At 45.6% G+C, this 27,500-nt stretch overlaps 1 protein-coding gene and 1 long non-coding RNA gene across 6 annotated transcripts in view; one reads left to right on the top strand and one right to left on the bottom strand.

Annotated features, from left to right (window-relative positions):
* The window catches only part of SIRT4 (sirtuin 4), a 143,547-nt gene that overhangs the window by 33,645 nt on the left and 82,402 nt on the right, over window positions 1-27,500 (top strand). For all 4 annotated transcript variants that reach the window (XM_085879556.1, XM_085879553.1, XM_085879552.1 and 1 more), the window contains exon 3: window positions 24,757-24,867. In XM_085879556.1, the coding sequence (XP_085735682.1) occupies window positions 24,757-24,867 (111 nt within the window). The remainder of the gene's footprint in view (window positions 1-24,756; window positions 24,868-27,500) is intronic.
* LOC147028814 (uncharacterized) overlaps window positions 1-27,500 on the bottom strand; it is a 113,886-nt gene that overhangs the window by 5,576 nt on the left and 80,810 nt on the right. The gene's annotated exons all lie outside the window — the stretch shown is intronic.

Here is a 27,500-nt window from a genome sequence, read left to right as displayed (position 1 = left end):
AGATCTACTACCGACTACGCGAGCACACGGCAACACTTACACAGTTTTACTTTACAGACGGCGCCGACAACACGTATACTCCAAAGCAAAAGAAAAAGGGCCACCCTCTACGACAAGGGGGCAGACGTGGGCTGTGGGCCGAAACCGCGTGGAGCCTACCCGTCTTGTGATGAGCCGCAAAATGGCGGCGGTGCCCCGACTCCGCGCTCCTCCGCGGGTTTCGCTGGCACTGCTTGGAATGGGGTGGGAACGGGGCCCCCTTTTCGCACTATCTCAGCGCGGGGGGAAACAGGGGGGGTGTTGTTGATGCTCTGGGGAAAGAGGATAGCTGGCTTGCTTGGGTCCCGCGACGAGCGACTCCACTGCGCCCTCGTCCGTGTTCCCGGCTTCTCCTCTCTGCAGCTCCCCGACAGACTCCGAACCCCGACAGACCGACTCTCCTCCAGACCCGTCCTGACTGCTGCTGCCACACTTCGCCGCCGCCGCCACACCTCTTCAACTTGCTCGAGCCCGAAACAGAAACTCTCAACTCGAGCCCGAAACAGAAACTCTCTCAACTCGAGCCCGAAACAGAAACTCTTCTACTCACTCGAGCCCGAAACAGAAACTCTTCTCTCCAACTCGAGCCCGGAACAGAAACTCTTCTCTCCAACTCGAGCCCGAAACAGAAACTCTTCTCTCCAACTCGAGCCCGAAACAGAAACTCTTCTCTCCAACTCGAGCCCGAAACAGAAACTCTTCTCTCCAACTCGAGCCCGAAACAGAAACTCTTCTCTCCAACTCGAGCCCGAAACAGAAACTCTTCTCCAACTCGAGCCCGAAACAGAAACTCTTCTCCAACTCGAGCCCGAAACAGAAACTCTTCTCCCTCTCGAGCCCGAAACAGAAACTCTTACTCTACTGACTCTATTCGCCCCACGCTCGTCGCTTTATAGTGCAACAGGAGAACCCATATGCAGATTCCCGGATCAGGATGCGCTCGGGGGCGGAGCCACGCTCACCCATTGGATGGAGGAAAAGTGGGCGTGAATCATTCCTGATCCGTGAATCTGCATATATCGATTCTACTCTGACGCGCCTGGAGGCAGGGCCAAATCGCCCCGCACTTAATGATTGGACGGATCGGATCATTCCTGATCCGACTTCCCCTCGGAAAGGCCGCTCTTTGTATCCGCGGCTCAGCGCGCGCCCTGTACGAGGCCAGGACAGCCTGACGCTCGGCGTTCACAAGCGGCGTGGGAATGGCCGCAGAAGGAGGAGAGGTGAAGGTGGTGGAGGGCCTAAAGTGGCGGTGATGGCCATGGCGACGCTTGGAATGGTGGTGATGCGATGTTTGTGAGAGCGAGCCGTGACGGTAAAGGTCGTGGCTGTTGGCGTTGTTGTTGATGTTGTTGTGAGGCGGCGTTGCGGTTGGTGGTTGTTTTGTGATGGCGGTTGAGACGTGGTTGGTTCAAAATAAAGATAGAACAGAAAAACGGCCATCTTGAAGGGTCGCAGCCCGAATGAATCACATTTATTCCCTCTAAACAACGGGTTTGGGCTAACTACACATATGCTTACAGAGATATCTCACCTACGGGACCCGAATGGTGGTTTGCGAATTTCCTCAACCACAACACTACCCCCTCCCCTTTTTACAGACTTGTCCCGAGTCGTCAAATTTTCGTGTGCCATCATGTGTAGTTCTCCCCTAGTACGTTTTACCTACGGATCCCTGAGTGCGACATTCATGGTATTCGTGTCCCCAAAATAAATAACCTGAGGGCTGAGTAACTAACTAAACAAACCCACTCACACGGACGACTTAAATAAAATTGCCGGCGCTAAGACAGACATGCCGGGGGCGCACTCATATTTACAGTACATCTTAACCTTAACTTACAAATTTTACACTAAACCATGGCCCAGGATCAATGGACTCTGCAAAAAGAAGGCAGTTAGCAGGGAGCCAGGCTGCTCGCATGCAGTCTCTGGCTCAAACAATGCAGGTGACAGGGAACGTGGCCGGCTGCTCACACGCAGTCCTCGGCCTCCCCTTTTGAAATGAACCCAGTGAACCACAACGGTGCATGGGCTGCACAAACGCAGTCTCCGTGCCAGCTCAAGTGGCACACGCAATGAGCACAACGGATGGATGGATGGATGAATGGATGAATGCAAACACGGTGCACGGGCCGCCACTGCAGGCCCGTGTTGTAGCTGCCAACAGGACAGTTCTCGCAGCTTGCAAACTGTTGCCTCGATCCTGGCGCACATGGAAATGAACAGGGGGGGGTGCAAAGCAAAATTGAACGGGGGCTGGTAAACAGGGGCAGTGGGCATGGCATGGCAAAGGCCTTGCAGCAAAACAACAGCTGCCGATGAAGTGGGCCGACCTTTGCCTTGCAGTGGAGGTTGGTGGAGAGAGTGCGGTGGTGCTGGCCACTCGGAATGCGGGCTCGGACCTACCCTACGGTCTCCCTCCCAACCTATCGCCTTTGCCTGTCACTGTCTATACCCACTCCCTTAATTTGTCAAACTCCAATTTAGCCCCAACTAATTTTTTTGTTGTTTTTATGTTTACTTCCCCACTATAAATCGTCCCCTAACCCCCTTTATCGTCCTTGTTCGGCTAACCTATCCTGTCACCTAGCCTACTCCCAACCCCTACGTTCCCTTCCCGGAGGGGAATAAGGGAGAGCTAGCGTCCTGTGCCGAGGCCCAATTCAAGCCTCAAGATGGCCTCCCCAGACTTCAGCGATCTATAACACAAAGTGGGTCCAGCGGCCCACAACGAGAGTGAGGGGATGGATGGTGCGGAGGGGTTCACTTCCTATCTACCCTAACCATTTAACTGTTAAACTACCCTGGGGCTTTCAACAAGCGCCTCTCGCTTAAACTATTGGTTCTAACAACCCAGATTCCCGTCGCCTGCGTTGGTGTCCTCACAATTTCGGGCCTCGCCCCCCTAATTTTCTCTCCGTGCCCTCACACGGTCTCATGGCTGGGACGCGTGGCTCCCCTTGGCAGGCACGACCCTCTGCCGATTCTCCAGCTATGGCACCCCCGGGCACTACACTGCCTCCGAGCCTACCAGCTCCCTAAACACCGGGGAGTGCCCCCCATGGCACCTCCCCTGAAACGCACACGTGGCAGGCTGGCTTCCCAGGCCCCTTTCCGAGGGTCACCCGTGCCCACAACACTGCCCACGCGGCTAACGGCGCCCCGGGCCCCCGCACCAAGCAGACGCACCCGTGCCCACTACGCTATCCCGGCCCCCCATGGGCCCTTGGCCTACTACGGCCGACTAGCCTGGTGCCCGGGGTACCCACTCAGTGATACTCACCTTTCGCAGCCATGCTCCCAGCCCGTCAACAGGGCTCCTGCACCCCTCCAAATGGGTTTCGAGCCTACATTCACACCAACAACAAAACGACCTCCATTTTTCAATTTGACTAACCCCCTAACTCACTCTACACTGACCCCGGGGCCCCTTGGGCGGGAGTCACTCCTCCCCCCAATCACGCATCGCACCATGCATTCCACATTCGCTCCACACACACAGACCCGCTGGCCTCACTCACTCAACATGTACTAACCTCACAACTCACCAACTCTTCAACACGCACACCGCTGAATTCTGCCATCCTGCTAACTACATCCCCTAACTAACTCGTGCTCCCACGTCGTCCCTTAAACTATAGCACGTTCCTTTTAACACTACGTAGCTAAACTATGTCCCCGCTACACATTCACTGCCTGTCACTGTCCTCAAACCTCCATAAATCATTTCCCAATCCTAAATCTGACTATCATCCCTCTAACTAATCCATTCCACGGGCCCCATGAGGACTTACCCCTGCCCCATGGAGCCGGTCTAGCTAAGCTAACCCTTCCCCCTAACTAGTTTCCATCCTGTGCCCAGGCAAGGGGGTCTTCCACCCCTTGCCCGGGAATCCTGTTCACCCGAAAGCGAGGCTTGCTTTTTTTTTTTCCACATGCGCAGCACCAGCGCGGCAACTCACAGCTCGCGCACTTTGCACCTGCCCGTGACGTCATGCAGCTGCATGTGTACCTCGTCCCTCCTTGGACGGTACCATCCGGCAGGGATACCCCTCCTGCCGGATTCCAACCCCACGTGCAGCAATGACGTCACCATGCGCATAAACAAACACAAGCCCCACGTCTCGAGGGGTTCCCCACACGAACACATGTGCTCTGCCCGTTGGAGCTTCGCACACACGCCCGCGTGGAGAACCCGTCCGGTCTAAATCCGTTTACCTGCCTAAACTTTGTCCGTCTGCGGGATCGGCAAATCCACCGCGTGCGTTTCCGGACCGGGACTTCACTCCCGCAAGCGAGCACGTGGGGGCCTCGTGCGTTGCACAGCACGAACCTCGCGCTCGCTGCTGGGTGAACCCGGTGCGGTCCCCGAAACAGCTACAGCCGCTACCCGACTTTTGTCTCTCAATTGTCGTTGTCGTCTCCATTCGACCCACGCACACCTGCGTGTCACGACGCTCACACTCCACTCCATTACATTCACACTGGGAGACGCGGCTGCGTGCTCCCGCATGCCAACCGACATCTCCCTTACACACAGCGACCTTGCACACGCTGTCTCTCTCACACTCGGCCGCTCACTCACTCGTGCCATTTCCCTCATACAAACCATACCACTCACACACGCGGGGGCACTCGCCCGCGGTGTCTCATCCACACACGGCGTGCTGGGGAGCACGCCCTTCGGCACACTTGCCACCACACCACTCACACACGGGGTCGCTTCCACACACGGGGACGCACTCACACCTTGCACCATACACACCGGGACAACCACACTGGGGATTGGTGTCCCCACAAGGGTCTCCGGGACCTCTATACCCCCCAAGCTCTCCGTGCACCTATCCACAGCACCCGTCCCCTCAACCTCGCAAAGCACGACCGAACCCACCTGGTCGTGACTTGCTTCAAGGGGGCATACTCCCTCCCCTCGTTCCTGGAGGAGGCTATCCCGCTGCTCGCACTGGGTCTCTACCCAGTCCGCCAGCTCACCCCCATTGTCCTCCACTACCTCTGTGTGTGTGTGTTCGTTTCCAACCCCGTCATTATCATGCAGTCTCTCCTCTATCATTCCCATCTCCTCGTGTCTCTGTACATTTATTAGTTTCTGTTGTCCCCTCGTGTCTATTAGTCTCTGCTTCTTTCTGGCGTCTTTCCCTTATCTTTATGTAGGTCAACCTTGCTTTCTCCTTAAGTCGCTCCCGTCCTTCCCTCTGTTTCACTCCTTGCTCTTTCACGATCTCCGCGTACCTCCTCCTTGCTTTCCATCTTAATTGTTCTTTTCTCTCCCTCCCAATTACTTTCACCTCGTCTCTTGTCTCCCGTGTCTCAATACATTTTCTCTCCTTGTTCCTTATTTCTGTCTCTTCCTGGTTCCTTTTTCCTTCCCATCTGAGTCGTTCTTTCTCTCTGAGCCCCATTAGCTGTTCGTTCTCCCTCCGGAGCTCCTCAATCTCCGTTGACTCCAATCTCGCTCTCCGTTTTAGTTGTTCAATTTCACACTCAAATATTTGTTGTTTTCTCTCCCACTGTTCCTCCTGCTCTTTGTTTTCCAATCTCATTGTTTCTTTCAATTGGCTCATTTCCTTCCTGTGTTTCATTCGCTGTTCTTTCACTACTCTTCCTCGTTTCCTCTCCTGTCCTTCCTTCTCCAGTTTCATGGTTTGCTTCATTTGGTTAATCTCCTTTTTGTGTTTCATTTGCTGCTGTCTCATGACTCTTCCTCGTTTCCTCTCCTGTCTTTCCTTGTCCAGTTTCATGGTTTTCTTCATTTGGTTCATCTCCATTTTGTGTTTCATTCGCTGTTCTTTGTCTATCTCCTCGTACTCCAGCCTCAGCTTTTCTTTCAATTGGTCAACCTCAGATTCATGTTCTTTTTGTTTTCTATTCCATTGTTCCTCTCGTTCTTCCCTCTCCAATCTCCTTGTGTCCTTCAATCTCCTGATTTCTCCTTCCTGCTTCATTCCTTGCTCCTTCAACTTCTCCTCGTATTCCAAACTATTTTTTTCCTTTTGTGGTTCAGTTTCAAATTCATACTCTTTCATTTTCAACTTCTCCTCGTATTCCAAACTATTTTTTTCCTTTTGTGGTTCAGTTTCAAATTCATACTCTTTTTATTCCACTGTCTCTCTTGTTCCTCGTTCTGCAATCTCATCGTTTCCTTTAATTGACGGATTTCTTTCTCCTGTCTCATTCCTCGTTCTTTGTATTTCCTATTCCACTGTCTCTCCTGTTCCTCGTTCTGCAATCTCGTTATTTCTTTCAGTTGGCTGACTTCCTTCTCCTGTCTGATTCGTTCTTCCATCATTACTCTTTTTTGCATCTCATTCTTTAATCTGGCCTTCGCTTCCAGCTGTTCGATCTGAACAGTGTGGTTTCTTAATGTTTCATTTTCCGTTGTCATTCTTTCTTCTCTCACCATCCTCAACTCGTTTTGTAATTCCCTCTCTTTGTTTTGGTGTTTCTGTAACTCAGAAGCTTTCTTTTCCAAGTCCTTTCTCAATTTGCATGCTTCTTCACTCATTTCATCTCTTCTTTCCACCGCTTCCCTCCTCAATTCGTCCCTTTTTTTACTGTATTCATTTAGTTTTTTCTGCCATTCCTTTCCCATTCTTATCTCCCCTTCCAGGATTTCTCTTTTAAACTGGCTTGCCCTTACCTCTCGCTTCAGTAGTTCCAATTCCCCATCTTGTTTGCGTTTTTCCTTTTCGAGCTTTGTTTTCCTTTCTCCTTCCTCCCTCAATTCTCCCTGCAGTTCTTTGAACTGTTCTGACTTTTCTAGCAATTCCTCTGTCCTTTCCTCCAGCTGTCTCTCTCCTCTTTTTATCTTCCATTCTAGGCTTTCTCTTTCCTGATTGCCTGTTCTTATTTCTTCCTTCAATTGTTCCAACTCCCCATCGTGTTCACATTTTTTCTCTTCCAACTGTATTTCCCTCACTCTCCCCTCCAGTTCTTTGAACCGCATTGCTTCCTCCAATAATTTTTCCATTAATTGTTTTACTTCCAAGTCGTGCTCCTTTTTTTCTTTTCGAGCTCGGTTTTCCATTCTTCCTCCCATTGTTTCCTTTCCTGGGAGATACCAATCTGCTGTTCCTCTATTCTTTTGTTCAGTTTGCTCTTCGCATATTCCAACTGACGGGTATAAAACACTACCAAATTCTTTTTCCCACATAATTTGTCGACTCTATTGGCCAAGTCATGTTTTTGCCACCGAAATCGTTCCAGTAAATCGTCCAATCGCTGTGTCCCGCCGTACACGTAATTTTTCTGAAGCGCGTCTGCGTGCCGTTGTGACTCGTCCACTCCTCTTTGCACCTCCTCGATATATTCTTCATAATGCTTCACCTTTTCCAAGACATCCCCCAATTGTGCCTGAAGCCTGCCAATGCTTGCATAGTCATCCTGCCACGCCTGCCATGGCACATGCCGTGACCACGTGCCTTTAACCGGTGACTGGGAGCTCACGCCTCGTGCTGTGCCATTAATATCAGCCCGCTCCGTGCTGCGCTGAGGTACGATCGCGCTGCCATTGTGCGACTCCGTTTGCCGGCAAAGTTCGTGCTCAAGCCGCTCCCACTGACCACAGTTAGTGGTGGGGTTATAATTATAAAAAGAACCGACCTGGGCCATGGATCCTACATGACGACACATACCTAATACCCCCGGCTCCCGCTCGCCTTGAGACGCCATCTTATCTCTCGTAAAGGGTTAATTTAAATTGCTCGTAATTTGGAGGGAATCGGGGGTCGCTCCTCTCACCCCTGGACCGATTCCCGTGAATTTAGCTGGAGACAGGAGAGCCCGTTTTCCCGCTCTCCGATACCAGTGCCGCGAGGAGGGGGGATGAGTTTGTGTCCCACGACCTGACACCAGTGTTGCGGATTCGCGCCCGCCGGCATGCGAGCGGCCACGTAACTCGAATCGTGGCACGTCGCCCACCGGACGGACAATTCCGTCGTGACCCTCTCGGACTAACGCCGGGAACTAGTCACGGGTGAGCCTTTCGGCCACACCACGATCGTGCCAATCGCCCCCCCGCGTGGGATAGGGTTGTTCGCCAAATTCGACCTCCCTAAGTACCCACACGGAGGGTAGACCGGGCGATCGCACCTCGCCGCAGGTCGACTTTGGACACGGACCACTTTAAGCGACCTGTTCCATACTATCGGGATAACCGAGCGGTGTTATCATCAACCTCGGCGGTTCCGATTAATTATTGGGCGTATTTAGCCCACGACCAACCCTTTACGTGAAGTAAGATGGAGATTCAATTAAAGAAAAGACGAAGCGAAACGGGAAAAACAGGTCAACATAATTCACATTTATTCCGCGGCAAACGGAAAGCACACATATACAATTATAACAATTATGCACCAAAAGCAAATGTAACAAAAACACAACAATTATGCAACAAAAGAAACACAATGCAGATCTACTACCGACTACACGAGCACACGGCAACACTTACACAGTTTTACTTTACAGACAGCGCCGACAACACATATACTCCAAAGCAAAAGAAAAAGGGCCACCCTCTACGACAAGGGGGCAGACGTGGGCTGTGGGCCGAAACCGCGTGGAGCCTACCCGTCTTGTGATGAGCCGCAAAATGGCGGCGGTGCCCCGACTCCGCGCTCCTCCGTGGGTTTCATTGGCACTGCTTGGAATGGGGTGGGAACGGGGCCCCCTTTTCGCACTATCTCAGCGCGGGGGGAAACGGGGGGTTGTTGATGCTCTGGGGAAAGAGGATAGCTGGCTTGCTTGGGTCCCGCGACGAGCGATTCCACTGCGCCCTCGACCGTGTTCCCGGCTTCTCCTCTCTGCAGCTCCCCGACAGACTCCGAACCCCGACAGACCGACTCTCCTCCAGACCCGTCCTGACTGCTGCTGCCACACCTCGCCGCCGCCGCCACACATCTTCAACTTGCTCGAGCCCGAAACAGAAACTCTCTCAACTCGAGCCCGAAACAGAAACTCTTCTACTCACTCGAGCCCGAAACAGAAACTCTTCTCTCCAACTCGAGCCCGAAACAGAAACTCTTCTCTCCAACTCGAGCCCGAAACAGAAACTCTTCTCTCCAACTCGAGCCCGAAACAGAAACTCTTCTCTCCAACTCGAGCCCGAAACAGAAACTCTTCTCTTTAACTCGAGCCCGAAACAGAAACTCTTCTCCAACTCGAGCCCGAAACAGAAACTCTTCTCCCTCTCGAGCCCGAAACAGAAACTCTTACTCTACTGACTCTATTCGCCCCGTGCTTGGCGCTTTATAGTGCGACAGGAGAACCCATATGCAGATTCCCGGATCAGGATGCGCTCGGGGGTGGAGCCACGCTCGCCCATTGGACGGAGGAAAAGTGGGCGTGAATCATTCCTGATCCGCGAATCTGCATATATCGATTCTACTCCGACGCGCCTGGAGGCGGGGCCAAATCGCCCCGCACTTAATGATTGGACGGATCGGAAGTGGGCGTGAATCATTCCTGATCCGACTTCCCCTCGGAAAGGCCGCTCTTTGTACCCGCGGCTCAGCGCGCGCCCTGTACGAGGCCAGGACAGCCTGACGCTCGGCGTTCACAAGCGGCGCGGGAATGGCCGCAGAAGGAGGAGAGGTGAAGGTGGTGGAGGGCCGAAAGTGGCAGTGATGGCCATGGCAACGCTTGGAATGGTGGTGATGCGATGTTTGTGAGAGCGAGCCGTGACGGTAAAGGTCGTGGCTGTTGGCGTTGTTGTTGTAAAGCGGCGTTGCGGTTGGTGGTTGTTGTGTGATGGCGGTTGAGACGTGGTTGGTTCAAAATAAAGATAGAACAGAAAAACGGCTATCTTGAAGGGTCGCAGCCCGAATGAATCACATTTATTCCCTCTAAACAACGGGTTTGGGCTAACTACACATATACTTACAGAGATATCTCACCTACGGGACCTGAATGGTGGTTTGCGAATTTCCTCAACCACAACAATATGTATATATATATATATATATATATATATATATATATATATATATATATATGTATGTATATGTGTATATATGTATGTATATGTGTATATACATATATATATATATATATATATATATATATATATATATATATATGTGTATATACATGTATATATATATATATATATATATATATATATATATATATATATATATATATATATATGTGTATATACATGTATATATATATATATATATATATATATATATATATATATATATATATATATATATATATATATATATATATATATATATATATTGGATTCGCTGTATATGCTAGATATCCCTTATTGTCGGGTTTTCCGTCTGTCTGTCTGTGTGTGTATATGTGTGTCTGCAACGCGAGGCTCCACAGCACAAAACAGCAAACCAATTTCGATGAAACTTTGCCGACATGTGCAGTATTTGTTGGGAATGTGCGCGTTTGAATTACGTTGCCTAGCAACCACCCGTTGCTGTGCAGCGGCCGAAAAACCGTGTGCAGTATTTTCAATACTTGTCCTTCAATTTTGAATGTAGAGAAGCGAGACTTCGGAATTCAACACTTTGAGATATTTAGAAAATTTTACTCAAGCCAACTTTTGATTGAGGTTTTATTTTTCGAATGGTAGTCCTTCAAAAATCGGGTGTCTATTCACCGTCATTTTTTATGAGGGGCTTAGGAAAGTGGGCGGAGCTTCGGGAAAGTGGACGTGGTTGATGAAAAGTGTGAGTGGCGTCGGAAAGTGGACGTGGCTTATGAAAAATATTGTGTGGCTCAGGAGGTGTGGTCAAACAAGAGCATTGAGAGAAGTTTATCAGGTTTTCCGCGCGCGTGTGTGTGTGTGTGTGTGTGTGTGTGTGTGTGTGTGTGTGTGTGTGTGTGTGTGTGTGTGTGTGTGTGTGTGTGTGTGTGTGTGTGTGTGTGTGTGTGTCTCTGTCTCTGCAACGTGAGGCTCTACAGCACAAACAGCAAACCGATAATTTATTTATTTACCGAAAACGATTCCCCACCCACACACCACCTCCAATTATTTATTTATTTACCGAAAACGATTCCACAATCCACGCACCAACTTTAATTATATATTTACCGAAAATGATTCCACCACCCACACACCACCTCCAATTATAATTTATTTACCATTTCGGATTCTCCCGACACACTACCACCAATTATTTATTTATTTACCGAAAATGATTCCACGATGCACACACCACCTTTAATTATTTATTTACCGAAAATGATTCCACCACCCACACACCACCTCCAATTATTTATTTATTTACCATTTCGGATTCTCCTCCCGACACACCACCTCCAATTATTTATTTATTTACCGTAAACGATTCCCCACCCACACACCACCTCCAATTATTTATTTACCGTAAACGATTCCACGAGCCACACACCACCTTATTTATTTATTTACCAAAAACGATTCCCCACCCACACACCACCTTTAGTTATTTATTTATTTCCCGAAAACGATTTGTTTATCGTGATTTACGTGAAAAATTTATCTTGTTTATCGTGAAAAATCATGATTTACATTATTTGATCGCTGATCCCGAATCCAGGCCAAAGTAATGGGAAATTGCGCATACAGTTGTGAACAAGTTAGAGGTAAAGTCAGAAGCGAATGTAAGAAGAATTCTATGTTCGCTTCTAGTATTTTTTTTTTTTTAGATGAGATCCTGTTCTAGGTGGTGTAGTTGTTGTGAAGGTAATGTTGAGGTAATATTAATTTTTTTAGATGAGAACCTGTTCTAGGCGGTGTAGTTGTCGTTGTGATGGTAATGTTGAGGATTTTTTTTTTTCAGATGAGTGATGTTCTAGGCGGTGTAGTTGTCGTTGTGAAGGTAATGTTGAGGAAATTTTTTTTTCTTCAGATGAGATCCTGTTCTAGGCGGTGTAGTTGTTGTGAAGGTAATGTTGAGGTATAATGTTGAGGTAATATTAATTTTTTTAGGTGAGATCCTGTTCTAGGCAGTGTAGTTGTCATTGTGAAGGTAATGTTGAGGATTTTTTTTTTTTTCAGATGAGATCCTGTTCTAGGTGGTGTAGTTGTTGTGAAGGTAATGTTGAGGTAATATGCAGTAGTGTTATCACGGTTATAGAAATGCACAAATAATTAATTTGATCTATAGTATACCCAATCACACCTTTATGACGAAAAAATTAACAACAAAACTAGAGAGTAAATACTCTAGCAGTTTTAAGTCTACCGAATTTTATAATAAAGATATCTCCCGCATCATCAAAAAATAATTTTTAATCGTGATTTACATTATTTGATCGCTGATCCTGAATCCAGGCCGAAGTAACCGGAAATTGCAGCATCGAATGTAAAAAGAATTCTACGTTCGCTTCTCGGCTTTGCCTATTCCATATTATAACACCTTACCCTACACATTCTTGAGAACAAAGGGCATGTTCAGGTTCTGTGAGCAGCAAATTTGATTGGTCGAGATGATGTAAAATGCCGTAATATTTTGTCCAAGTAATGCAAAACGGAAGGTTTTTGAAAGTTGCCAAAAAGGTGATTTGTGTTCTCCTGTGTTCAAGTGTATAATTCAATTGAAATAAAATAAAGATTTTAAAGCTTGTAGAAAATAATTTTTTGAAGTTGGTTAAAGGTTGAAGATAGAATTTTACCGTCGTTGATATGGCGTTTTTCACACCACCTTATTTAACACGTTACATGAGTTATTTGTTCCTATTGTGTATGGAGAGGCAATGAAAATGAATGCTAAATTAAAATTGACAAATATTTCATAGCATGTGAAAAAGGATCAGTGGATGCAATCACGAGATTTTTAGGGACAGTCCTCCAGAATCTGTACAGAGACGGGAAAATCGGGATGTGCACGTGACGTCACAAAAATGTCAAACGATGCAGAGGTCTGTACAATCAATATCAAGTGTGACCGCCTTGGGTGGCAATGCATGTCAGAAGTCTATGGGGTATGGATAAACATCGGCAGCAGATCAGAACTTATGATATTGCTGTCCAATAAACTGAAAGGCTGCAGTAAGCTCTGCAATATTGCATGGACGGTTCATTTGACATCGAACACGGCGACCAAGTTCATCCCACAAATGCTCGATTGGATTCATATCCGGTGATCCGAAAGGCCATTGCAAGATGGCAACATGGTTGTTTTATAGAAAATCTTGTGTGATCAGGGCAGTATGGGGTCTCGCATTGTCATGTTGAAACATGTGTCTCCCGTTTCCACCATGTTGTCTCGGCAATGGAAGGAGAACTGGTCATAAAATGTTGTCAGTGTTGGCCCAAGCATTCAGGTTACCTGGAACAACGACTAGCTGTGATCGAAAATATGCGCTGATTGCTCCCCAAACCATAACAACGCTACCTCCAAAACAGTCTCTCTCAATAATTCAGCCCTGAGCAAAATAGTGTCCTTGCCAACAGTACAAAGACATCCATCTGGAAAACTGTTGTTAAACCTCAATTAATCGGAAAAGATGACGTTTTCCCATCGTATTCCACCCAAGTTTTTGTCTGGTGAACATGAAAGCGTCTATCAACTCTTTTTTGACTGATTACACTATTTAGCATACCAATGGCTTGGTTCCTCTGATCATTTGTTAGATGTGGCATTTTAATTGACAGGCTCACAACTCATGCAACCTGTGCTTTTATAGGGTATGAATGCACATGTTGCATATGCGAAATGTTTTTTTTAACTACTGCTCATCATTTCCAAGATTTGCCATATGGTTGCATTCAGACTCAAACGTCCATACACAGGCAATAAACCAGAATTGAACACAATCAAACACCTACAGCAGACATCCATCGTGCATGTTTTATTACTTACTATTGGCTCACTGTTTGCTTTCAAGAACCAGCTGTACTACATCTAAATCATACATGCGTTTTCATTGCCTTTCAGTATATGTGTGTCTATTTTATGACGTCCTTAAAAACAGTAAGTTTCTTGTTTGAAATAATTTTCAATTTTGCTTTGTTGCCAGACAGGCAAAAAAAAATTATCCAACTCCTCTCTGCGCATGCATGATCAGGCCGCATTCTTCTACCTTTCCCCTCTAGCCATGATTGGGACGAATTCAGAGCTAAATTATTGTTAAACTACAGGTTAGTTTTCCTATTTGTGTTCAAAATATAACATTGTGTCCACATGGGTGGTGATTTTGTACCAGAAGCCTTTCGTAGATTTTTGTGCACCGCTAATAATAAACAAATCTACTGTGCGGTATATCCGTAAAAGTGAGGCAAATGCTGCCACAAGTACTCCCAAAAGTGGTTCTCATACACCATTAGTAAAGGTGCCCAAACATAAAGTGATGGACAAAAGTGAATTTAATGCAAAAAGGCAAAAAAAAAAATATTTTACATGTTTATTTCAAATGGGATATGTTTATTTTGGTTGCCACCCACCTTCTCCAATATTCACTCGAAGTTCAGGAACCTAACCCTCTTTTTCCCATACACCCTTGGTTTTACCTTTCACAGTTTTGGATATTGCAGCACTTTTCAGGAATGTGACCACCACAATATTTAAGGGTTAACTGCATTGCACTAGTAAGCACAGTCTGTGAATGTTTGCTCACCAGCCCATGTACACATGGGGCATGGACTTGGATAACCGAGTGGTGATTGATTGAATTCAAAACTATGCATGGGAAATAAGATCCTTTGCATTTTCCAATGGCTGCCTGCTCTTCCCTTAACTACCACAATGGTGGGAAGAGTTGATGTGTTTGTGCTTATGATTTAACAATAATTTTCATAATGCAACAATAAACATGGCACTGTAGTAATCAACTAGAACGGCACTCGGTAGAGTACATACCTCCACCAAACTGAACGGTTTATGTTTTGTATTCCACTGATAGGCTGGATCTGGATCCGGACCTGAATCAAAATATAATCAGCTTGTTCTTGTCACCAAACCAACTCATCCACCTTGTTTTGTCATAACTAGTCCACAACTTTTTGAAATATCATGCGATACACTGCAACTCCATTATAACGCAATGTTCGCGGTTCAGGATCGACATCGTGATTTAATCGGATTGCAGAACTTCCTGGAGAACAGTTCTGGATTGCAGAACTGAAACCTGGTGTTGGCGCAGTGGTTAGGGCAGTGGCTTGGGACCCAAAAGGTCTTGAGTTCAAGCCCCGTTGGGACACTGAATTAATATATGTATATTGTGTATATATGTATATACGTATATATATATATATATATATATATATATATATATATATATATATATATATATATATATATATATATATATATATATATATATATATATATATATATATATATATATATATATACCAAGTCGAAAACACCAGGGGGTTGACTCGGCCTGCCATCCTTCCGAGGTCGGCGAAATGAGTACCAGTTGTACTGGGCCCGGTGTATGCCCCGGTTAGAATAGGTGCACCATATCCCTGTGTGTCGTAAGAGGCGACCAGGGTTGCGTCAGGAAGGGCATCTGGCGTAAAAACCTATGCCAAATCATTATGCGGACAACAAAACGAATTTCCATACTGGATCGGTCGAGGCCCGGGTTACCAACGACCGCCACCGGTACCGGTGGTCAGCAGGGTACCAATGGAAATTGTGCTACTGCTGGGCGAAGGAGGAGAAGGAGACGGGGAAGGCGAGTCCAGAGGCAGTGGCAGAGGGGGAAGGGTAGAAGTGTGGAGGTGAGAGTTGGAACTCTGAATGTTGGGACGATGACTGGCAAAGGGCGAGAGTTGGCTGATATGATGGAGAGAAGAAAGGTGGACATACTGTGTGTACAAGAGACCAAGTGGATGGGGAGTAAGGCAAGGAGCATTGGAGGTGGTTTCAAACTGTTCTACCATGGTGTGGATGGGAGGAGAAATGGTGTCAGGGTAATCCTGAAGGAAGATTATGTCAAGGGGGTATTGGAGGTGAGGAGAGTGTCTGACCGAGTGATGAGTGTGAAGTTGGAAATTGAAGGGGTGATTATGAATGTCATCAGTGCATATGCCCCACATATGGGGTGTGAGATGGAGTATAAAGAAGATTTCTGGAGTGAGTTAGATGAAGTGGTGGAGAGTGTATCCAAGGATGAAAGAGTGGTGATTGGAGCAGATTTCAATGGGCATGTTTGGGAAGGGAATAAAGAGGATGAGGAGGTGATGGGTAGGTACGGTCTCACCAAGAGAAATGTGGAAGGGCAAATGGTGGTAGAGTTTGCAAAATAATGGAAATGGCAGTGGTAAATACGTATTTCAAGAAGAAGGAGGAACACAGGGTGACATACAAGAGTGGAGGAAAGTGCACACAGGTGGATTACATCTTAAGCAGGAGATGCAACCTGAAAGAGATTAGTGACTGTAAGGTGGTGGCAGGGGAGAGTGTAGCTCGACAGCATCGATTGGTGGTCTGTAGGATGATTTTAGAGGTGAGGTTGAGGAAGAGAGTGAGGGCTGAACCAAGGACCAGATGGTGGAAGCTGAAGGAGGAAGACTGTTGCGTGAAATTTTGGGAGGAGGTGAGACAGGCGTTGGATGGTGGTAAAGGTGGGTGGGATGATTGTGCAACGACAGCAGAAGTTGTGAGGGAGATAGCTAGGAAGGTACTTGGTGTGACATCTGGACAGAGGAAGGAAGATAAGGAGACTTGGTGGTGGAATGAGGAAGTACAGGAAAGTATAAGGAAGAAGGGGTTGGTGAAAAAGAAGTGGGATAGTCAGAGAGATGAAGAAAGTAGGCAGGAGTACAAGGAGTGGTGGCGCAAGGCAAAAAGAGAGGTGGCAAAGGCCAAGGAAAAGGCATATGAGGAGCTGTATGAGAAGTTGGATACAAAAGAAGGGGAAAAGGATTTATACCGATTGGCAAGACAGAGGGACCGAGCTGGGAAGGATGTGCTGCAGGTTAGGGTGATAAAGGACGCAAATGGGAATGTGCTGACGAGCGAGGAGAGTGTGTTGAGAAGGTGGATGGAGTACTTTGAGGAGCTGATGAATGAAGAAAATGAGAGAGAGAGAAGGTTGGAAGAGGTGGAGATAGTGAATCTGGAAGTGGGGTGGATCAGTAAGGATGAAGTGAGGACTGCTATGAAGAGGATGAAAAGTGGAAAGGCGGTTGGCTCAGATGATATACCAGTGGAGGCATGGAAGTGCTTTGGAGAGATGGCAGTGGGGTTGTTAACCAGATTGTTTAATAAAGTCTTGGAAAGTGAGAGGATCCCGGAGGAGTGGAGATCAAGTGTACTGGTTCCGATTTTCAAGAATAAGGGTGATGTGCAGAGCTGTGGAAATTACAGAGGGATAAAGTTGTTAAGCCACACCATGAAGTTGTGGGAAAGAGTAGTGGAAGCTAGGTTGAGAGGAGAGGTGACGATCTGTGAGCAGTAATATGGGTTTATGCCAGGAAAGAGCACCACTGATGCAATGTTTGCTTTGAGAATGTTGATGGAGAAGTATAGGGAAGGCCAGAAGGAGTTACATTTTGTGTTTGTGGATTTAGAGAAAGCTTATGATAGGGTGCCAAGAGAGGAGTTGTGGCATTGTATGAGGAAGTCGGGAGTGGTGGAGAAGTATGTGAGGATAGTGCAGGATATGTATGAGGACAGTGTGACAGCGGTGAGGTGTGTGGTAGGAATGACGGACCGGTTTAAGGTTATAGTGGGATTGCACCAAGGATCGACTCTGAGCCCTTTGCTGTTTGCAATGGTGATGGACAGGTTGACGGACGAGATCAGACTGGAGTCTCCATGGACTATGATGTTTGCGGATGACATCATGATCTGTAGGGAGAGTCGGGAGCAGGCTGAGGCGAGCCTTGAGAGGTGGAGGTACGCACTGGAGAGAAGGGGAATGATAGTCAGTCGGAGTAAGACGGAGTACATGTGCGTAAATGAGAGGGAGGGTGGTGGTATGGTGTGGTTGCAAGGAGTTGAGGTGGGGAAGGTGGATTGGTTTAAATACTTGGGATCAACTGTCCAAAGTAACGGAGAGTGTGGGAGAGAAGTGAAAAAGAGAGTGCAGGCAGGATGGAGTGGGTGGAGAAGAGTTGCAGGAGTGATTTGTGACAGAAGGGTAGCTGCAAGAGTGAAGGGGAAAGTATATAAGACGGTAGTGAGACCAGCTGTGTTGTATGGTTTGGAGGCGGTGGCACTAACAAAAAGACAGGAAGCGGAGCTGGAGGTGGCAGAGTTAAAGATGCTGCGATTCTCATTGGGAGTGACGAGGATGGACAGGATATGAAATGAGTATATTAGAGGGACTGCGCAGGTAGGACGGTTTGGAGACAAAGTGAGAGAGGTGACATTGAGATGGTTTGGACATGTGCACAGGAGGGAAGCGGAGTATATCGGGAGAAGGATGTTGAAGATGGAGCCGCCAGGCAGGAGGAGAAGAGGAAGGCCAAAGAAGAGGTTCATGGATACGGTGAGGGCGGACATGCGGGTGGTTGGAGTGTCAATGGAAGATGTGGAGGATAGAGGGAAATGGAGACGGTTGATCCGCTGTGGCGACCCTAACGGGAGCAAGCCGAAAGAGGAAGAAGCAGAACTTCCATCAGACGCGTATAGCCGACCCTGAAGTCTTTCGCGGAAGGCCGATGGAGTTGCAAAAACACAATGCATTTCAACTGCACGATGTTTTTGTTAAAGCAGATGATGTAAATATTCACTGGAGATTCAATCATTTTCTTACTTGACACAGATGCTATTTTGGTGCCAACATCGCAGCAACCAAAAATGGGGCGATTTTAACACGATAAAAAAAGTATTGGGATCCATAGCAGTCTCGTGTAATAATGGATTTCGCGTTGTAACCGATCGCGTTGCATTGGAGCTGCAGTGTATATCTTTTTTTGGGCCCATCTCCTCATGGTGAAGAATCACTTAAAAAAAAATTCTCAGATCCGGATCTGGATTCGGATCTTTACCAAGTTCAAATAAATTCTTCTTTGTCATACATCCAACCTCTCCACTAAGTTTTGTCCAAATCTGTCCACAACTTTTTGAAATACCTTGTTCACAAACAGACAGACAGGGATGAAAACATAACCTCCGTCCACCTTTGGTGATAATTTAACAAGCACCTAGTTTTGAACAAGGGTAGTAGTTGTGGTTGGAGTCCCAACAAGGTAAAGAAAGAACACATCTCAACTTGAAAACCACTGCTGCACTCCAAGCATCAACAAAGGATGGGTAAGGATAGATGATGGATACAAATATATAAATAGACTGGAAGCCATGACAGAAAAAATAACTGGGGGAGGGAGTATAAATGGCATCTCTGTCTGTACTCATAGGATGGTACAGAGGCATGACATTAAGCTGGTGCAGGGATACAATGGCTGGCATGGATAAGCAGCAGATATTTGGGAATGTAGCCAGCTCATGCTGCATGGCAAACAGGTCTCATTTCGACATTACTGCACTATCCACTGACTGATGGCCAACAATTGCAACTGTGGGCTATTGTCCTCTTCTTACTTCGAACTGTGCCTACGGACTTCCGTCCTTATCTGTCTGCCTTTCATGCAACAGGCATCCCTCTGATAATCTTCCCCAGGGGGTGGAGTAACCACCCGTAGCGAAGCGTCCATATACCACGCCAAATAATCCCTGCCAATTCTGTGCCAGCTGATGGAGAGGTGGGGGGAAGGGGGCTGTCATCATAGAAAGGAGCAGATATGACTAAAAAGGCCTACCCCTCCAAGGCAATGTCAATGGCACTAAATTTACAGTGGTGATTTCTATCGCAGATACACCACCGGTCGCTTCCCCCCCACCCACCCCCCCGTCCCCCCACTCTCCCCATCACCCTGCCCATTCCCATGTACCTACCAATATAATGAAGTGTCCTTATGTTAGGGTAAAAGACAGACATCATATGTATGTCTTGGGCTATCTTTGTGCCTTTTACCATTGCTTCTTATTCATCTGCTCCCAAGTCATCTTGGTGTCCTCTGTTTATAGTTTCTCCATTCCTTTGTTTTGTCCTTTTTTAAATGTCTTGTTGTGCACTGCAGGACATAGTTTTGAGCCAAAATGTAGCTAATTGAGATGGGTCTTTCTTCATGCATTTGTGCTTCTCTGATGTTTATTTGTTGTTGTGTATACTGTATCTCATCCTTCATTTTCCTTGCTCTTTTTTTCCCCTGATAATTTTTACTATAAAATACAAACCTCTCTTCTTCCTTCCTTGCTTGTTTATTCTACCTTCCCTTCTGGCCCTCTCACTGCATGTTCTTGCAACAAATTCCTCAGATGATGTTTCCAACAAGTCCAAACTTAGAGCATTATTCACTTTTTCATACCTCTTTTGTCTCATTCCTTTAATTCCCTTCCCGAGTCGGTTCTGTTACTTAAGGCAACAGACATTTTACCAGTTTATTTCCTGTTTTTTGCCATTAACAATGTTAGTGCATGGCACTATGTTGGACTATCTGGGCTTTTTGAATTCTTTGCTACATTTTTGCACAAATGTTACTTTTAATCGATATATCCCAAGGTATCAAAAAAGAGTTGGTGCCATTTTCTTCAATCATTCCTAAGGCAGCCATCTTGGATTTCAAGATGGCGGCCATGATTTTATGTTTTTCGTCATATTTTTGCAGCCAGAAGACATAAAATGATAATTATTTTTCAGCAAATTATACATTTTCTGGTACAAGTAATCTTGCTGGATCTTAACTGTTATTATCAGACCAATAAAACATTTCAAAATGTCGGATTTAATGCAATTTAACACTTACAAACAACATGTTTTATGTTTCATGTCTTATGACTTACAGATATAACAATATGCAGGTTATGTTAGGTGTAAGTTACTTATACAAACATTGAATGAACTCCAAAAAGGGACAAACTTATTTTATATACAACAACAGAAGCATTTTTAAAAACTCAATTCTCTCAAAACACTGATTTCTACTTATAAAATTTTAACGAGCGTGTCGACATAATATATAACTGTGGAAAGACTTTCACTCCACCTACCTGAAATTGGTTTGCAAAATTCCTGGCTTTCTGAAAACAGACTATAATAATAATGCAAGTTATAAGCCTATTAAAATCTATGACAGTTCTTTTGAAGTCATTGCATCTTCATTTGAATCGTCCATTTCTTGATCTCTGTGTAAGCCTGCAGTGTTCTCACAGTCCGCCGCACCCTCACAGTCACACATCTCTGTACATGCTAGATTGTTCAGCTTGCATGCACATCACGTGGCACATTTACTGACCCCACAACTACATATGACAAGCTCAACAACAGAAGATGGTGCTGCAAGTAACTTGGAGAGCACAAGAACAAATTTACCATCTGATGCTTGTGTCCAGCCTCGCTAAAATGAATTGAAATAATAGGGATAAATAATTTAATTTAACATGAGATACATGACACAAAATCATGAAAGTACAAAATCTTCATGTCTTCGGGACATGAAGACACGATTAATAAAGCACAGTACATAAAACTAGAAATCATCTCAAAATGCAAAGTCATCCACGTCTGCTTTGTACTCATACTAAACTTGACGTATACGACAGTTGAAAAAAAAATTACATTTCATTAATTTGTGTTCTCCATATTCTCATAGTAAAAATTTGTTGAAGATTTGATGATCAAAAGCTCAATTAGTAAAAATGTTATGGCTGGACAGACACACTGAAGCTCAATCTATACTAATAAATGTCAGTGTGTGTGTGTGTGTGTGTGTCTGTGTGTGTGTGTGTGTGTGTGTGTGTGTGTGTCTGTGTGTGTGTGTGTGTGTGTGTGTGTGTGTGTGTGTGTGTGTGTGTGTGTGTCCTCCACAACTCCAAAACCATGCAACCTATTGGCCTGAAACTTTGCATGCAAACTTAAGGAACTCCAAGGAAGTTCATGACTGAAAATTGGGTATTTTGGTTTCTGAAAGATAATTAACGGCCTTATTTAACTATATCCTTTATCAGGCGCATCCTTGGTCACCGCTCTCCATGGGGTCTTAAGGCGTATCCTAGGTAACCTCGCTGGGGTCTGAAGCTCCCATGTTTTTTGGCCTGCTCAACCATGCCTTGATTTTGAACAGGCCGTAACAATTTCTTCAGGATAAAGTTCTTTTTTTCACTTCATTCATTTTATCGAATGCTTGTTCATCATCGCTACGGATCTCTGTATGCATCACTTTTATAAATACGATAGCTTTCAAATTAGTTGCTTGTAGAGATTTAATGCATTATATGATACAATTTTCCATGATTTACTCTCACGGACTAATTAAAGTATATCATCAAAATATTATTTCGGCTTTGAGGATCGGATATCATCCGGACTAAATAAGTGTTGAAAGCTGGTGTGAAATCTGATAATTTAAAGAAATAATGAGTCTTACATCAAAGCTGATATATCTATTTACTTTAAGCAAGCAAGGCTCTGTTCCCTCCTTCTCCATATATACACACAAGAAAATGTGAAATTTCCAAAGAATTAAACTTATCTTTTTCTACTGTTTGGAGAATTATATTGAGTGAACAAAAATTTCGGGAATGTGCCAAATTAATGAACTTCATTGAGCTATATGATTTAATGCATTCACTGCTTGACCATGCCACCTGTCCTCCAGAGGGAATGCCCCAGAGCATCTGCCAGATCTGTGTCTATATTTTCAGAGGTTCGTGAGGTGCTCTACAGGGAATCAAAGCAAATCTAGTGAAAAACTGACATTTTAAGATGAAGCTATAATGTTTGCATGAACCGCGAACTGATGTACCACGTGACGCATGCGCAGACGAGCAGGCAAAATGGCGAATTATCTGCAATTTTTATTTCACGGGCGATTAAACTTTGTGATAGCTCTAGGGTTGTTCTACGTTTTAAACACCAACTCTTTTGTGGCTAAAATCATTATTTGAATGAATTAATATAATTTATTTAAGTGCTGCGGGCACGGTGAAGAATGGCTTTAAAGTTAAGGAGATCCGATATGGTATGCAGCCACAGCCTGGCCAGACGTTCCTTATCAACCATTTAATTGGGGTGCTTGCTTGAGTGCTTACGCCACTTTCCGAGTGCCCAACAGTCGATAGCAGGACAGTTCGTGTCCCGTTTGGGATGTACAGTCGGCAGTTGCTACAAGGTAGAGGTACATGATTTACAAAGGTTATAAGGTTTCTCTTTGTGAGTTTCAAAGCAAAATATATTTTGTAACACTCAATTTTCAAGCCATTTGCCATATGAACGTGTTTTCTAAACTACAGAGCCAAAACTTTTTCCACCCATAATATGAAGATTGGCAGCTGTTTATAAAGTTTGTTTATGCACATCTACCTCTAAACGTCTATTATGCAACGTTGTTTTGAGCTCACCTGGAACGTAGTTCCCTGAACGTCCACAAATACCTTCAACTGCTCTGAAACTAAACATACAATTTCTATGAAACTTTACCACAACGTTCATCACTGTGTATGTACCAAAGCTTGTTCATGATATTAAAAAATATTGGGCCCGAAGGGGCTTTGCAGCGGTCTCTGGCATAGAATTCCTCCTTTACAGTGAGATCACTGCCTCAATGAAGGAGGCATTCCATGTGTAGTGAAATTCGATGTCACTGTGAAGGAGGATTCTATAAGCTCAGCTGGAGCATATACAGAGACTAGGGAAATGACAGCCAAGGAGTGAGGAATCATCCGTCTCATAATATGCTCGATGACTGGTGTTATCTTAACTATCATGTGAGTCAGCTTATTGGACACAGCTACAGCAACTCCTTGGGTATGGTAACCATCAGAGCGACCCAACCAGTAGTATGTGTAACCACCCATCATGATCTCGCCACTATCCGGTCTTGAAATCTCAGAGAGTGCTGCAATACCGATTTTCAAACGCTGGAGCTAAGATGACAGCAAAGACGAGTGATCATCCTCTCTTTGGAATAGGACATTCAAGGCACCCACCCGAAGAGACCGCTTCAGGTTAACCTGAGGAGACTGCTATCTGGTGGACACACCTCAGCACCACCCTGACACACACCACCGCAATCCGACCCAGGAAGGGTTACACCATGCTTTTCCTCCTCTTATCAAAGAATGGGGGTCTCAAAGGCTTTGCCCCAATCCCATCATCTGATGAGCTGCCATGCGAAGGGCAGCTGCACAGGAGGTACTCCTACGGTGTGGATTTTGTGTTTTCTTTGCGTTTTTTGATGTGTTTGGTGGAATTAAGTGTTTTACAGTGGCCAGAGTGCAAATCCTGCCACCAACCTCCAAGAAAAAGGTAACAACTGCAGGAGGATGCCCGCAGACACGGGAACCAGATGTGGATAGCTGTTGGCTCACAAGGAGCTTCTCCACCCTTTGACACGTTTTGTTTTTAGTGCTACTGAGTTTCCATATCCAAACACCCTTCTCACCAGGAAACCTGATGGGGAGATGGTTTGGTTGCCGCCAACCCGACCATGAAACAGCTTTACATGGTACCCGAAGCAAGTCACAGATCTGGCCTGACAGTAAAACTAAATCATTGACTTGAGAGTAAATCGATGAGTAAGTTTAACTCTCATGTAAAACTAAATGTTGGAGTCTAGTTTGTCTGAAAGATAGACACACTTGTGAGCATTGAGGAGGAACAGTCAAATTTTACTTCAAAGTTGAGGGAAGTTGCTTGGTAGTATCTATGACAACAAGAGCTTATTTCTGCCAAGTTTGGATGGGTAAACATGTTGTTGCTGTGTTTGTGTTTTGGGTGCATCATTCTTAGGTAACTCATCGTGAACAGCTGCAGAAGCGCATGGTGGTGATGAACCCACACTGGCAAGTGGACGCTCTGGAAGTAGCTCCTGATGGAGATGTTCTCCTTTCTGAATCGCAGGTAAGTCTACACTTACAAAGTCTATACATATGTAAAATTGTCCTTAGAAGTGTTCAACTGTCCTTTAATTTCAAATCTTCCTGTTGATCCATTACACACAAACTTTGCTGAGTTATAAATAGAAGAAAAAAAAATTAAAAAATACTTGCTATAACTCTTCTCTCTGCCATGTGTCTTACACGTTTTCTGAGGTGTTGAATGTCCAAGTATTATACTCTGCGCAGAGACGACAAATGGTAAATATCAAGGGAATTAACTTACAGGAAAAGAGGAGAGAGAGGAGGGGAGGAAACACTGAAATTGGCAAGGCTGGTTAATGGGGGTAATAAAGGCCATGGGTCAAATTGGGGATGACAAGAGATGGCAGTGGACTGCTTGCAAGAAGTCTTGGAGGAAAAAGTGTGACAGAACAGCTTCTGGAAGGTGGTTCTATATATGGGAGAAGTGAGGAATAAGAGATGAAATGCACAATCAGCCTGGCTTTTGGAAATTCAACCAGGAGGGGGTTACTAGAAGAATGTGTCCATCCTGGAGTATATAGGGATGGTCAGAGGACAGAGAGCAGAAGGAGAAATATCAGAGAATATACAGTAGAAACAGAGACCTGCATGTGCTACGAGGGCAACAAGCCCTGTTTTTCAGCCTAATCATCTGAGATTCCAAATATATTCAGAACCTCAGATACCACAAAATTCATGAGACATATGTGGTGTTGTGGCACAAGCCCATAGAGCAGTATGCCATTGAGCTATGGACATAGGCCTTGTAGACTGTTTAGTGGCTCTAGTTTTCCAAAGAAGGACTTGGATCAATGGAGGATGACCAGTTTGTGGCTGGCGTTCAGGTGGGCTTTGCTATGAGGTTGGTCCAGACGAATGCATGGAGCATCACTTGTCACAAGTGAGGGAATTTTATTTTATACAAGCAAGTATCATCCGTCGCTTTGATGATGGGAATACTGAGAGGGGGAGAGAGGGAGGGGTGGGGAAGACAGAGCGGGGAGAGTGAGGAGGTAGACAGGGAAAGAGAGAGGGAGATGGGGGAGTGAGGGAGGAGGGAGGAAGAGTGAGGAGGGGTGGTGAAGGGAAGGCAGCGAGAGGTGAGATGAAGGGAAGACGGATGTGCGGTGGAGCATTAGTTACGATTCACACCATCTAATCAAAATGCTTCTGCATGGAATAACAGTGAAGATGGAAACAAAATGATGTCTGAAATACATTTTCTACCGGTCATACAATAAATACCGCACAGAGACAATGTCCAGAGATAAACACCGCGCGGACGCCTCCAGAGCCCAGCTGGCTAGAGACAAACTCCCGTCCGGACATAAACATCACCCAAACACATCCGGAGATAAATACTGCCTGGACACGTCTGGAGACAAACACCGTCCAGAGACAAACACCGACCGGACAGGTGCGGAGACAAACAAACACCGACCAGGTAGATTCGGAGACAAACAAACAATGAATGGACAGGTCCAGAGACAAACAAACATGCCCAGACGCATCTGGAGATAAACCCTGCCCGGACACATCCGGAGACAAACGCCGCACGGACATAACCGCCGTCCAGACACGTATGGAGATAACCACCATTCAGACATAATCACTATCTGGATACGTCCAGAGAGAGAGAGAGATGGAGGAGGGGAGAGTGAGAGAGGTGTGGGAGTAGGGTGCTGCACTGTATTGGGAGGGGGTGGAGCAATGTACTCGTACATGGATCTTGAGAGGTGTGGGGGTAGGGCAGTTAGCAGAGAGAATATGTTATGCTTTATGAACTCGCACTCACACACACCTAAGCGCTTGGCCGAAATCGGCAATTTTTCGGGAATTGGCAGGTTGGAGTCGGTGCGATTACCGACTACAGTACGTGCTGTATACAACCCAAGCACCTTGATAGCTTTCACCGAAAAACAACATTAGATTTATATAGACGTGTCAGGGAGATGTGCACAAACATGAATCTTTATAAACAGCTGCATGTGATGGGTGGGAAACCATTTGGTTTGCTAAACCAGATATCGTGATGCTAAACCAATAGAAGATTGTTGTCGTATTGTGCCTTTGTAATGTGGTGTTATTCTTCTTCGTTCCTCTTCATCCATCACAATCCGACAACAAAAGTAAAATGTCAAAAGATGTCGTGATGGTAATCCATAAGACGATTGTCGTGTCTTATTGTGGCATCGTAATGTGGTGTCATTCCAACCTTGTTGGGTTGTTTTTATTGAGACTTCATCCCTGTTTTTACATTTTTTTTAATGTTTTTTTTTTCCAAAAAATATATATATATATATATATATATATATATATATATATATATATATATATATATTGTTGTGGAAATGGCCCTTAATGTGTTATTAAATATAGGATTAGCCCAGATCCCCTATTAAATGCATGTTTAGCCAGGTTGTTCGGTAAATGGCCGCTACATGTGTGTCGGGAGGTGTAAAAGGCTGTCATCGTTGGTACATTGGTGGTGGACTGAGAGGTTCTTCTTCTTCCTTCCTCTCCCCGGACAATAGACTCCGCCCAGTGCGCTGAGAGGGGGAGTGGCCTCGAGAAGGAAGTGAAACTGAAGGGAGGAGCCAGTCGGGTTTTTGAGGCGAGTGTGCGCCGGGAAGA

Source organism: Eptatretus burgeri, chromosome 4, assembly GCF_056783735.1.
Source record: "Eptatretus burgeri isolate ZD-2024b chromosome 4, Ebu_testis_v1, whole genome shotgun sequence".
NCBI lineage: Eukaryota > Metazoa > Chordata > Myxini > Myxiniformes > Myxinidae > Eptatretus > Eptatretus burgeri.
Note: the sequence above shows the minus strand (reverse complement) of the source record. Positions and strands in the feature narration are given on the sequence as shown.